General features: G+C 37.9%; 1 protein-coding gene across 4 annotated transcripts in view; it reads right to left on the bottom strand.

Annotated features, from left to right (window-relative positions):
- Nucleotides 1-590: 590 nt before the first annotated feature.
- ppm1kb (protein phosphatase, Mg2+/Mn2+ dependent 1Kb) overlaps nucleotides 591-14,389 on the bottom strand; it is a 40,725-nt gene continuing 26,926 nt past the window's right edge. For all 4 annotated transcript variants that reach the window (XM_073042476.1, XM_073042479.1, XM_073042478.1 and 1 more), the window contains exons 4-7: nucleotides 10,352-10,517; nucleotides 10,076-10,220; nucleotides 6,474-6,608; nucleotides 591-4,737 (exon numbers count right to left, since the gene is read on the bottom strand). In XM_073042476.1, the coding sequence (XP_072898577.1) occupies nucleotides 4,606-4,737; nucleotides 6,474-6,608; nucleotides 10,076-10,220; nucleotides 10,352-10,517 (578 nt within the window). In that variant the 3' untranslated portion in view covers nucleotides 591-4,605. The remainder of the gene's footprint in view (nucleotides 4,738-6,473; nucleotides 6,609-10,075; nucleotides 10,221-10,351; nucleotides 10,518-14,389) is intronic.

Genomic DNA, 14,389 nt, shown 5'->3' with positions numbered 1-14,389 from the left:
AGATTGCAATTAACTTGGCATTCACAGCATTTTGCAGAGTCTGTCCCAAATTGCTAACTGCCAGTGGGGGAAATGATCATCAAATTGAAAAGGCAATTTAATTGCTGACACAAACAAGCAGAATAATGGAAATATTGAGCAATTAGAACTCCTTTTATTTCAAGTTTTAAAGTTCTACAGATTACTCCAATTTCAGATCCTCAATAACGGAGTTCTCCATTTAAAAATGTAAAATCTGTTCCTTTGACTCTGGATTTCTTTTCCATGTATCTGTAATTTACTTTAAAATAATTTAAAGCACATCATGGAAAGATCATAGGTTCTTGCTGTGCAATGCTATACAAAAATTTGAGAATGCTCAAAAATAATGAAAAACATTTTTTAGAATATAGCAAAACATCAACAATTGCCATTGAAATAAATTTCCCATTAATTGGATAAAGACTACATTTTGTGAAAAAATGTATTGCTCTGCCCATTAATGAGCATAGGTCAGGTCACTTTTTCTATCTGACATTTAATTCATTGTTTTGAATGTATTAAAAAGTAGATGAAAAATTGAGCAGGATCACTCAGCAGAAAATACAAAGTTATGTAAATAGTTTTATTTAGTATTTTGAAAGTTTACATAGCTTCTCAGTTACTGTACAATAGCATTACATGCTGGCTTCATCATGCATTACCAAAAACATCTACATGTCCATTGTTTTAAAACACATTATATACATCATACAAGTAACATCTTCCATACCGTGAATATAACTGCAAAATTGTGGGGGAAGGGGAAAGAAAGTGGGGATTCTATTTAAACTATGGCCCGATATATTAAAAAACTCAAGCAAAAATATTAATATTATGACCAACTTCAATGGTTGCCTGTTATCAAAATCTAATTGGAGAAAAAAAAACTTGAGATGATGATCCTTTCTTTTAAACAAGAATAGCTTGTGCACTGTTGCTTTCACATTTCATTCAAGTGTTCACCAACAAATAACTGAATATATAGCCAAATTTAATGAAAAAGCCATCTTTTCCAATCAAAATTTCTTGTTAATTTACAACAATAAGTTATTTCTAGTACTGACCTTATCAAAAGTGGAGTAAGAGGATAGCTCTCTAGAGGGCAGAAAGAATCCATTTTAGGAGATAGTTAGAAATCAATTATATTTTCATGACAATTACATCCAGATCAGCATAATTGGTGTCCACTCTGAAAGAAAGCCCATTTTTCTTTAAAAATAATCAGTAGCTTTAAAAGGTTATGAATTGAAATGTTAGCACACTGGCAAAGATGATTTATAATACTGTAGTCCTTTGTCTGGATTACCATTCTAGTAACAATTTCTATACATTATCTACAGATGATGATAGTTAAAGGAAGTGATGTACTTTGAACACACCTTCACAATATTGTTGGTATATTACAAGATACTAAAAGCCACACAATTAAAATGTATCCATATTCCAATAACTTAAAAAATGGTGTGTCGCATGAGATGACCAACAAGAATTATTACCACCACAATGCTGACAGATGCCACTCGTTACCATTTTCATAAAATTTAGCACAAATTCACATTTGTCTAATTGTAGTCCCTTACACAAGTGAGAGCAGCACATTTGGCTATTAATTCAAACAAGCACATCAATTTACAGCAATGCACTAACATATAATACACTGATCATAATTAGAGTTTGTTCACAGCTTTGAGTTTCATTATTCAGTGTCTTTCTTGCACCTCAGATGATGAATGTTAGTGCTTTGAGGGCGGAACACAAGATTTTGGGCACTCAAAGCACAGTAAGAAAGTCTCATTACAGTACATACTGAAAACCATCCAGTGACTATATGACAAAAAGCAAAGTTTCTTTCATTGCAAATAAAAAATCAAGGGGGGGGGGGGGAAAAAAATCACAAGCTGAACTTGGTAGTCATATTAGCAGCTTTTTAGATGTATACAATGTCTATCTTCTGGTACTGTCTCTAAAATGTAATCAGATCCCATCTATAGACTGCTTGGTAGTCCAGGTTATAAAAAGACAAGGCTCAAATACAAGTGCAAAAATTTGTATAAACAAAGCGAGTTCAAATAATATGATACATATTTACTAACAAGGTAAATACATATCCACTGATTAATAGTATGTACATACGTATTTACATGGATTATGCACACATTATAATACAATTAGCAGAAGCAACTGCATGTGCAGACCTGGGTAACAAACTTCTGGACATCAATATGAAAAACAGAATAAGAATTCATGATGAATTAAATTAAAGCCAATTGTACAATCAGTGATATCTGTAAATTTCTACCTTTCAAGTGATCCCCATCATCCACCATTCCAAGAAACCAGCTTCAAAATTATATGCATGAATACAAATCAAACTTTATGCTGAACAGTATTACCAGAAACTTGGTATATCACAAATTTAAAGATCACATTTCACTAAAATGAGTTTTGTTTTGATCTTATGTAACTGAGGTAATAAATAAGCTTTTCTTGCAGCCCTCCAATTTTGTATATTTTGGTATGTCTACACACTATTCAGACGTAGCAAAACGTACAAGCTTTAGACAGGTGTGTTGTTGAACACATGGGTTTTTCAGAAATTATCAAACTACATTTTAAAAACATTTATATATATGGAATTGTACCAAATGAATTAAAGCAAAAAACCCCCACTAAATCTGATCAATCTGTTTAATAACTCAAAGCAGCCCAAGAGTTAAATAGTTGTCTAATATTACTAAAGGAATAATCTCATTGAACAAGCCAAAAATACTTGTGCTTTAAGCTGACCATTAACCTATATCAATATTAGCTTCCTTGAAAATGCAAACTAACTTGGGTTTCTCAGTTTCTCAGTTATAAAAAGACTAATAACCAAATGCCCTAACTTAACAATTCAGGTTATGTTATTTTTTTAAATTGTGGGCAGGAATGGGAGAAATGGGGTAAAAAAAAAAATCAATTAATCATGGTTTACCAATCTACTAATCCAATTATCCTTCTGCTTTATAACAAATATATCAATAGCTTCTAAGTCAGTCAATTGTTTTGTGTTTTTTTTTTAAAAAAACAAAAACACCAAGTGGAATTTTTTCTAAATTAAGTAAAACTCCTTCAGACTCCAAAAGATTACTATTAAGCCAAGATAAGAATTGCTTTTGCTCCCACAACTTCCCCTCCTATATTCTTCATTTACCCCACTCCATTGCCCAAACTCCTAAATTGTTTGTTGCTTTTTTAGAATTTGGTCAAGTTTTGAAGGGTCCCGATTCAAATTCAAAAGCAGTGTTTCCAACCATAATGTCAGCAATTCTTTCCCCTCTCCATAGATGCTGTTCAACCTGCCCAGTTTCTCCACCAGATGTTTTGCTGCTCAAAAGCACACAAATCTAACAAGATATTTTTGCCTTCCTTACTCCAAGTCATGGACATGCATGTAGGTAAGACATTTTAACACAAATCTGACCCAGGATGCTTCAAAAGAGCCATTCTGTTTCTAACACAGGAGCACCACTGATAAACTGTCAATCTCTTTCTGATCAAACCCTTTTTTATTGGAACTTTCTCAGATCCAGTAGACATTAATGCTAGTATAGAAGCCAAGGCTAGAAATGCACTATTTTACATTTATTCTGGTCATATTCCACACTACTATTTTGGCAGAGATTTGGAAAGGCACCAATACATGTGGTAATTTCTGCGATGGCCCGAAATCCATCAAATACAAGGAATCAAGTCTGCAGGCAACAGGAAAACTGCCTCCCCCCCCCCCCCCCCCCAACCGTTTAACACTGCAAATTAGGTTTAAAGCTATAAATATCAATCACCTTAAGTTTATAATAGGAAATGTGAGAGGGGGGGGAAAAACAAACTTATTCCAAGATTACTTCATACAGCCATACTTCAAGTGGATGGAATTAATTAGGAAAAAACAAAAATGCTTTTGTACTTGAAAAGCCATCTATTTGATGAAAAAAATTAGTAATAAGCTTAAATTTAATCTGGGAAATTATTTTTATTAAAACACAAACTACTCAAAATGCAAGTGTTCTTTCAAGCAAACAATATTAATTTAGAGGTAATTGGGTCCAAGCGCTATTGAACAATTTATCCCTATTCTTAGCAGCAGTTATACACTTAATATTGGACAGAAGCCAAATCTATTTCAGTTCAAGAATCAAAATATTTGTTTAAATTACTAAATGTTTTTCTTTGAATTGTTATACAGTTGAATATCACCAGCTATTTTTGACTCACAACCCTAAAATCTTCAAGTTACAAGAGATTACCAATATCATACAGTGTGACATCTAAAGTTACCAATTAGTGAATTTCAACACTGCTGCTTACTCTTCTCTAATGATCAACAATTCCATTCAATTACTATTTTTTTGAAGTAACACAGCAAAGTTTTAGTCATACATCTAGTTAGGTGTCTTTATTCACATTACAAATTTAACATGACTGACATTCCCCAAATGAAAGCATTAAGTATATAGTCTTTGAAAATGGTCTTTAAAATGAATAACATTTTAAAAACTTGATCATGTGCAGTGTTCAGATGATAGGATTTCAATTGTTGTAACTTCATGCAAATCTTCCACTGGAGACAAAGCTTCGGCTGAATGAAAAGCTGATGCCAGCGTTCTTGTGCTTCCCCCATGCACCAAATGGAACCACAACTGCAGTACTGTTATCTTCTGCACCATACTGCAGGGCCTATGAAAGGAGAAAACTAGTTGCATTTGAAAGGCACGATGAAATGCTTTTTTGGGTAAATGCTATTTTGTGTTTATGCAGCAGTGGTTTATAAAAGTATTCATCAAAAGTCAAAAGGTCCCAGAACTCATTGTCAGTACTTTTGAATGCAGAAGCGATCTCAGCCAGTGTGAAATCTACAGTCAAAATAACCTCAGCTGGAAATTGACATTCACAGGCAACAGAATATGAAAATAGTAGCAAGAGGTCTATTTGAATTACCTAATCAAAAGCAAATTATTTGATGTTTAATGACAAAATATAAACTTCAGTCCATTGTTCCCAATACCTTAGACCATAAGATATAGGAGCAGAATTAGACCATTTGGCCCATCGAGTCTCTGCCATTTCATCATGCTGCTCTATTTTCCATCTCAGCCCCAATGTCTTGCCTTCTCACTGCATTCTTTCATGCCCTGACTAATCAAGAATCTATAAACCTCTGCCTTAAATAAATTCACTGATTTGACCTTCACAGCTGCTTTTGGCAACAAATTCCACTCTCTTGCTGAAGAAATTCCCTCTCATCCCCGCTCTAAAAGGATACTCCTCTATTCTGTGTCGTCTGATCTTAGACTCCTCTAACATAGGAAACTTCCTCTCCATATCCACTATCGAGGCCTATCAGCATTCAATAGGTTTCAATGAGGTCACTCCTCATTCTTCTGAATTCCAGGGAGTAGAGGCCCAGAGCCATCAAACACTCCTCACATGACAAACCTTTCAATACGGGAATCATTTCATAAATCTTTGAACCCTCTCCAATGTCAGTACATCCTTTCTTGGATAAGGGGCGAAAAACTGTTCACAATACTTCAAGTGAGGCCTCAGCATTACAACCTTGCTTTTATATTTTAATCCCCTCGAAAAGAATGTTAACTTTGCATTTGCTTTGCTCACTACTGACTCAAATCTGTAATTTAACCTTTAGGGAATTCTGCATGTGGACTCTTTGCCCCTCAGATTTTTTAATTTTCTCTCCATTTAGAAACTAGTCCATCATTTTATTTCTTCTATCAAAGAGCATGACCATGCACTTCCCAACACTATTTCATCTGCCACTTCTTTACCCATTCTCCTAATCGGTCCAAGTCCTTCTGTAGCCTCTGTACTTCAATTGTTTGTTCCTATGCAGCAATGCTCTCTCTCTCTCACACAGAATCTACTACCCAACAGTATTTAATTCCCACACTTACTTTGGGGTTTACTGTAAAAAAAAAAAATCAAAAGGCTTTAAAAATATTAAAATGACTCTTTATTGAGTCACTATTTCTGGACAAAATTGGTAGGTTAATTGGTCATTGTAAATTGCCCTGTGATTTGGCTAGGATTAAACTGGGGGATTGCTGGGTGCTGTAGCTTGACTGGCCAAAGGGCCTACTCCAGTCGTATGTCAATAAATAGAATTAATTTCTGGGCAAAAATTGGTTTTTTTTCCCTGCTAGTAGAAACATTTAATTCAACAACTTTATTTTTCTCTCAGCCCTAAAATATAAACTGACATAGGGAAGAAGTACTGGTTACTGCTGTCACAAAGCTGTCAACAAGTTTTTACAGTAACAGGTGAGACATAAAAGCAAACAAATTAGGCCATCTTAATTTCAAGACAGATGGGGGATTAAAAAGGGCATTCTGGCACGAAGTTAAAATGTGAAATGATAAATGTATGAATCATGCTCATATCAAATTCCATTTACCTGTTCAATAATAACCTGGGCAGCTTCTATTGGATCATGGCATTCACTGATGTGGTCACAAATTTCTTGGCTGTTCATGATAAAGTTAATCCCATCTGTTGTTAAAACTAAGAAAGCATCATCTCCATGTTGTAGCTGCAAACAGAATAAAGTTTAGCTGAAACTGGTGAAATTGCAGAAATAACTATTTTCTATAATATCAAAGATAAAGACTGCTCCCAACATTCCATAATATCCTTTTCTAAAGAATTAGTTAATTCTTAACAGATAGTTCTACCAGAAATACTGGAATATACAGTGCATATTTAAAAAGTAGTACAGGAATACACCATTCATTTCTTCATACTTGTTCCAGCATTCAATACAAGATTGTGACTATTCTTTGGGAACTTCTTGGGTGCTTATGTCATATCTCTATAATATACAGAAAACTCTGTCCACAGAATATACTTGTATAAACAGAGACTTGGTACACTTTTCTTCTCAGATCGGTTCTGAGTGGGTGATGCTTGATCCAATCTAGGGAAACAATACCTACCATAAGACATAGGAACAGAATTAGGCCATTCAGCCCATTGAGTCTGCTCTGCCATTTCATCATGGCTGATCCATTTCCCTCTCAACCACCATTCCCTTGTAACCTCTGGTGCCATGACTAATCAAGAACTTATCAACCTCCACTTTACATACATCCAATGACCTGGCCTCCATAGAAGCCTGTGGCAACAAATTCTACAGATTCACCACCCTCTGGCTAAATAAATACCTCATCTCCATTCTAAATGAATGTCTCTCTATTCTGACGCTGTGCCCTCTGGTCCCAGACTTCCCCACCTTAGGAAATATCCTCGCCACATCCACTCTATCTAGGCCTTTCACCATTTGATAGGTTTCAATGGGATCCACCCTCATTCTTCCAAAACACCTTCCCTCATCCACCTGATCAAGCTCTATAACAATTTGATTGAGATGAGCTAACACTTAATCTTTCTTTCTAGGACATTTCCAAAATCAAAATGGTCCATCTTTGCAAGCATATCCTTCCTTTGGTAGGAATAACACTGTTCCAGATTGGGACGACTTCATTATTATATGTACCAAATACAGTGAAAAATTTGTCATGCATACAGATCAAATCATTACAATCATTACTTATTAGATCGAACAAGGTAAAACAGTAGAAACAATATAGTATGTACAAGATTCTATCAAGGTAAATTATGATGCCAAGAATTGACCATACAAGAGGTCTGTTCAAGAGGCTGATAGCAGCAAATTTGAAAATATCCTTGAGCCTGGTGGTACATGCTTTCAAGCTTTTGTATCTTCTGCTTGATGGGAGAGGGGAGAAGACAAAATGTCCACGGTAGATGAGCTCTTTCATAATGCTGGCTGCCTTACTGAAGCATAGACAGGGTCCATAGAGGGGAAAGCTAGTTTCTGTGGAGTCTTGAGCTGTGTCCACAACTTTCTGCAGTTTCTTGTCGTCACGTGCAGAGGAGTTGCCATACCAGGCCGTTATGCATTCAGACAGAATGTTTTCTATCGCACTTTGATAAAAATTGGTAGGAGTGGACAGAGGTAAGCTAAATGTCTTTAAGCTTCCTGAGGAAGTAGAGGCTTTGGTGAGCCTTCTCATCCATCACATCAATGTGGACCAAGACAGGCTATGGGTGATGTTCACACCTAGGAACCTCAAGCTCTCAACCTCAACACCGTTGATGTAGACAGGAGTATTGCACTGCTACCGTTTCTGAAGTTAATAGCCAGCTCTTTTGTTTTGCTGACATTTAGGGAAAGGTTGTTGTCATGACACCATGCCACTAAGCTCCTTTATCTCCTTACTGTACTCTAAATCATTATTTGAGATGTGGCACATTATAGTGGTATCATCTGTAAACTTGTGGATGGAGTCAAAGCATAATCTGGCAAGCAATCACGAGTGTATGGCGAGTAGAGTAGCGGCTGAGAATGCAACCTTGTGGACCATCAGTGTTAGGAATAACCACGGTGGAGGTGTTGCTGCCTATCTTTACCGATGTCGGTCAGAATGTCAAAGGTCCAGTTGCAGAGGGAAGTATTAAGTATTAAGTTTCAAACTGTGGTGACGTATTTGCTTGAAATATTCAGGGGAAAACTGTAGTCAATAAATAATAGTCTGACGTAGATGTCTTTACTGTCCAGATGCTTCCGATATGAGCGTAGGGGCCAGAGAGATGGAATCTGCTAAAAATTGTGGTGGGTTGAAGTCATCTGGAAAGCTGGAGTTGATGTGTTCCACGGCTAGCCACCTGAAGCACTTCATGAAGATAGATGTTAGAACCACTGGGCAGTAGTTTTAAGGCATGTGATCTTGTTTTTCTTGGGTAACAGTGGTCTTTATGCAGGAGAGAACTACAGTCTGATGCAGGGAGGAAGTTAAAAATGTTTGCAGATACCCATGCCAGCTGCCCTGCACAGCATCTAAGAACGTGGCCAGGGACACCAAGTACAAAAACTCTGCAAGACTGGTTTTTATGTCCACAACAATGACTTAGTAGATTCAGGTGCACTGGAGACTGGCAAGATGGGGAGCAAAATACCCATTCCCTTCTGTACAAAATGGGCAAAGAATGTATTAAGCTATTTGGGAAAGCATGTACTGTTGTTAGCAATGTTATCCATCTTCATTTTGTAACCCCCTTATAGTATGAAAGCCCTGCCACAGCTGATGGCTCGACTCAGACTCACTCAGTTGTGGGCTGGTATTGCCTCTTAGCATCTCTGATAGCTTTAGAGAGGTCAGAGCTTGATTTCTTATAAAGGTCACAGGGTCACCTCATTTATTTGCTGCCAACCTAAACTTCAGATGTGTATCTCCCAATTCATCCATGGTTTCTAGTTAGGAAACACGCAGCTTGTCCTCTTTGGTACATAGTTCTCAACACATATGCTGATAAACACCAAATTTCTTGGTGTCCACCTGATGGAAAATCTCACCTGGTTCCTCAACGCCAGCTCCTTAGCCAAGAAAGCCCAGCAGCATTTCTACTTTCTGTGAAGGCTGAGAAAAGTCTATCTCCCACCCCATCCTCACCACATTCTACAGAGCATGTATCGAGAGCATCCTGAGCAGCTGCATTACTGTCTGATTCGGGAATTGCACCGTCTTGGATCGCAAGACTCTGCAGCGGATAGTGAGGTCAGCTGAGAAGATCATCGGGGCATTAAGGTAACCTCTTAACAGATCCCAGGCCTGCACAGGAAACCCAAGTCAAGTACATCTCTTCAGGTAATAAACGTAGTCACTTTCTTTTTGGCTAGCATACTTTCAAAGGGCAGCTTGTAATCCTAACTATGTAGACCCTTCCAAGCTCATAATTTGTGCTGCAACTGCTCCCCAATCATTAACAATCCCTAGCAAAACACCACCACCCAGACTGTCAGACATTGAACCAATTACAGAAATACATAATCAAATGGCCATAGAAGGTCACTATATCTGGTTACTTCAAATAGCTAAATACATAGTCTGTTTTCAACTATGATTAAAAGTGCAGTTAGAAACTTCATGGATTCCAAAAGATGTGCAAAACAGTAGTCTAAAAGGTGTGCAAGCTCACCTTAATTCGCCTGGTTTCTGGCTCAGCAATGACTCCAACAGACTTTAAAGCAATATCTCCTATACTCCTTGTCATTGCCAATCTCCCATTTACATGTGGTTGGCCCAGACTGTTCCATGAAACAAATCCACCACATTTCTTAATCCTGTCAAAACAAGTACAAAAAAAAACTTAAATGAATCCTGTGAACTACATCTAAATTTAACAATGGGTACTGAACTACAGTATATGGATTCATAACAAATTCTACTCAACATTATTTTCATTAAGGATTACCTTTCCCTCTCATCCTTTCTTTCTGGAGTATGGTCCTCAGTTAGTCGCTTATGTTTTCCTTTACGACAAAGAATTGCCCGACTATCACCCACACTTGCCACCACAAGCTCAATGCTATCACGTAACAGAGCCACAGTGGCAGTTGTCCCAGAACTAAGGAAGGAGGCTAAAATCAGAAACATTTTAAGTTAGTTTTTCAAAGTATGGAGTATAATATCTAAATTGAAAGACTGAAAATAAAAAAAAAATCAAAATCAGTATTTTTAATTATGGTCAAAATTATTGCTAAATAAGCAGAAATGTCAAAAAAAAGGCTGTAGCATGCAGGCATTAAAATGCAATTAAAACTAGAAAATGGGTATTTTATTTTGTTAACAGGGCTATATGCTCAACTTAGGTCATGCAAAAATGACTAAAAATTGCAGTACTTTTTAAAAACTTGTATACAAAGACATGTACAAGGCACTAAACTTAAGCTTATGAACTGTCAGTTTGAGAATACTGGCAACATTTGGATTAGTTTCCAGTTAGCATCAAGCCCTGTTGTAACAATAATGCAGAAACAATTACTGAAAGGATAAATCTATACAACTAAATAGCAAGTTCAATTAAAATTGTATACTATATAGCAGGTATTTTTGTGCTATCTGCACATTTTAGAAGGGGTTCCTTTGTAAAACTCCAATTTCAAAATACAAATTCATGAACAACACCCAAAGACTAGAATGAAAGTAACATTTTAGATAATTGAAAATTGGGGTCAGATTTCTAGATCTTTTGTTTTAATCAAACTAAGCCTCCTCAGCTTGGGCTCTTTCTTCCCTCCCAAGGACCTCCTATCAAATTAGCGGTTGATTCACCTATCACCAGAAGGTACCCCACTATCACAGCACAGCAACATAGTCCAGCATCACTTGCAAAGAAAGACCGAAATTCCAACTAGCTCAATCAGGAAAGTCAAACTACGCATATTTTCAATAATAGCTGGTACAGAAATTTTGTTTGACACTCAATGTTCTTCTGCTCTATGCTTGTCAATAACAATCAAACAGGAACAATGCATATTCCAAGTGACAGAAGTCCACAAAGCCTTTCATAAATTAGGGTTAACAATAACAAGTATGATAAATACTTCTACAGAAACTGATCTCCACGTACACTTTCCTAATTCTTTTAGGAATGAGAATAAGAGAAACCCAAATAAAAATTTAGGTTTTCATCTCAGACTTCTGATTCATTAGAAATGACTTCCAATATCTCAGCACATTAAAACAATTTTCACTTATATGGTGCTGCTATTCTAATAACCTGCCTAGAAAATTAACAATTTGGAGCTATTTCCTCTGTATAGATCAGGAAGTATTTACTGTATCTGTCTATGCATTGGATGATAACTTACAATATAATCTTCATTTCAACTAAATTGTGTTAAATTAGCATTTCTGACAATCCCCCTCCCCTTTAAATGTAAAAATATTTCTTAGGGAGCAGTAAAATAAACCTTGATGATACTGGTCTCAACTGCTTTTAAAAAAAAAAAATCACACATTACAAATTTAAACTGAAATGAACTATTTCAGAAATAAGGCGGATGAGCTTGAAGCCCAGGTGCGAATGGGTAACTATGATGTTGTTGGGATAACGGAGACATGGCTGCAGGGAGATCAGACCTGGGAAATGAATGTACAAGGGTATACGTGCTATCATAGGGACAGAAATGTGGGCAGAGGGGGTGGGGTGGCCCTGTTGGTGAGGAATGAGATTCAGTCCTTTGCAAGGGGGGACATAGGGTCAGGAGAAGTAGAGTCTGTGTGGATAGAACTGAGGAACAGTAAGGGCAAAAGGACCCAAATGGGTGTTGTCTACAGGCCACCAAACAGTAGCATGGCTATTGGGTGCAAGTTGAATAGGGAGTTAACATTGGCATGTGGCAAAGGTAATGTCGCAGTAGTTATGGGGGATTTCAACATGCAGGTGAACTGGGAGAATCAGGTTGGTGCTGGACCACAGGATAGGGAGTTTGTAGAGTGCCTACGGGATGCATTCTTGGAACAGCTTGTACGAGAGCTGACCAGGGACAAGACTATTCTGGATTTAGTGTGATGTAATGAACAGGATTTGATAAGCGATCTTGCAGTAAAGGAACCATTAGGAGGTAGTGATCATAATATGATAAGCTTTTATCTGCAACTTGAGAAGGATAAGGGCAGCTCGGAGGTGGCAGTGTTGCAGTTGAACAGGGGAAACTATGGAGCCATGAGGGAGGAGCAGGCTAAAGTTGACTGGACGGATAGCCTAGCAGAAAAGACAGTGGAACAGCAATGGCAGGTATTCTTGGGAATAATGCACAAGGTGCAAAATCAGTTCATCCCCCAGAGAAGGAAGGATTCAAAGGGGGGAAAGGGGCCACAGTGGTTGACAAAGGAAGTCAGAGATTGCATAGCATTAAAAAAAAGGAAGTATGACAGAGCTAAGGTGAGTGGGAGGACAGATGATTGGGAAGTTTTTAAGGAACAACAGAACTTAACTAAAAAGACAATACGGGGAGAAAAAATGAGGTACGAATGCAAACTAGCCAGGAATATAAAGGAAGATAGCAAAAGCTTTTTTAGGTATGTGAAGAGAAAGAAGATAGTTAAGAACAATGTTGGGCCCTTGAAGAATGAATTGGGTGAAATTGTTATGGGAAATGGTAGAAGAATTTAATGAGTACTTTAGATATGTTTTCACTAAGGAAGACACAAGCAATCTCCCAGATGTATGGATGGGCCAAGGACATAGGGTAACAGAGGAAATGAAACAGATTGACATTAGGAAGGAAACGGTGATGAGAAGACTGATGGGACTGAAGGCTGACAAATCCCCAGGTCCAGATGGTCTGCATCCTAGGGTACTAAAGGAGGTGGCCCTGGAAATTGCGGATGCATTGGTAATCATTTTCCAATGTTCCTTAGATTCAGGATCAGTTCCTGAGGATTGGAGAGTGGCTAATGTTATCCCACTTTTTAAGAAAGGAGGGAGGGAGAAAACAGAGAACTATCAACCTATCAGCCTGACATCGGTGGTGGGGAAGATGCTAGAGTCCATTATTAAGGATGAAATAGTGGCATATCTAGATAGCAGTGATAGGATTGGGCCGAGCCAGCATGGATTTACCAAGGATAAATCATGCTTGACTAATCTGTTGGGAGTTTTTCGAGGATGTAACCAGGAAGTTAGATGGGGGAGATCCAGTGGATGTAGTGTACCTCGATTTTCAGAAGGCATTTGATAAGGTCCCACATAGGAGATTGGTGGGTAAAATCAAAGCTCAGGGCATCGGGGGGGTGGGGGGGGAGACATTGACATTAATAGAAAACTGGTTGGCAGATAGAAAGCAAAGGATAGCAGTGAATGGGTGTTTCTCGGAATGGCAGGTGGTGACTAGTGGGCTGCCACAGGGCTCGGTATTGGGACCACAGCTGTTTACAATTTACGTCAATGATTTGGATGAAGGCATTGAAAATAACATCAGCAAATTTGCTGATGATACTAAGCTGGGTGGCAGTGTGACATGTGATGAGGATGTTAGGAGAATTCAGGGTGACTTGGATAGGCTGGGTGAGTGGGCAGATACTTGGCAGATGACATTTAATATGAATAAGTGTGAGGTTATCCACTTTGGGAGTAAGAACAGGAAGGCAGATTATTATCTGAACGGTGTAGAGCAGGGGTGTCAAACTCATTTTAGGTCACGGGCCGGATTGAGCAAAATGCAGCTTCATGCGGGCCGGATCAGTCGGACGCGTGCGAACGCAGCTTTCGTTGCCTCTGGTTTTTCAGCCTGCTCTCAGTCTCTGCTATAACTACAAAGTGTTTCACTTTACAAATTCCGTTTCTTATGAAGAAGACTGCCGAGCAAGACTGCCGAATAAACACTAAAAACCCTGAAAACCTGGTACCTGAATAAACTCAGCATTAGCCATATCATACGCCATAGGCGCTTCGATTACTGGGGCCAGCTTTAATAGCAATTAGATATTATCTCGCGGGCCAAAG

This window comes from Hemitrygon akajei, chromosome 4 (genome assembly GCF_048418815.1).
Source record: "Hemitrygon akajei chromosome 4, sHemAka1.3, whole genome shotgun sequence".
In the NCBI taxonomy this organism is placed as follows: Eukaryota; Metazoa; Chordata; class Chondrichthyes; order Myliobatiformes; family Dasyatidae; genus Hemitrygon; species Hemitrygon akajei.
The sequence above is the reverse complement of the archived record's forward strand: the minus strand, read 5'-3'. Positions and strand labels throughout refer to the sequence as shown.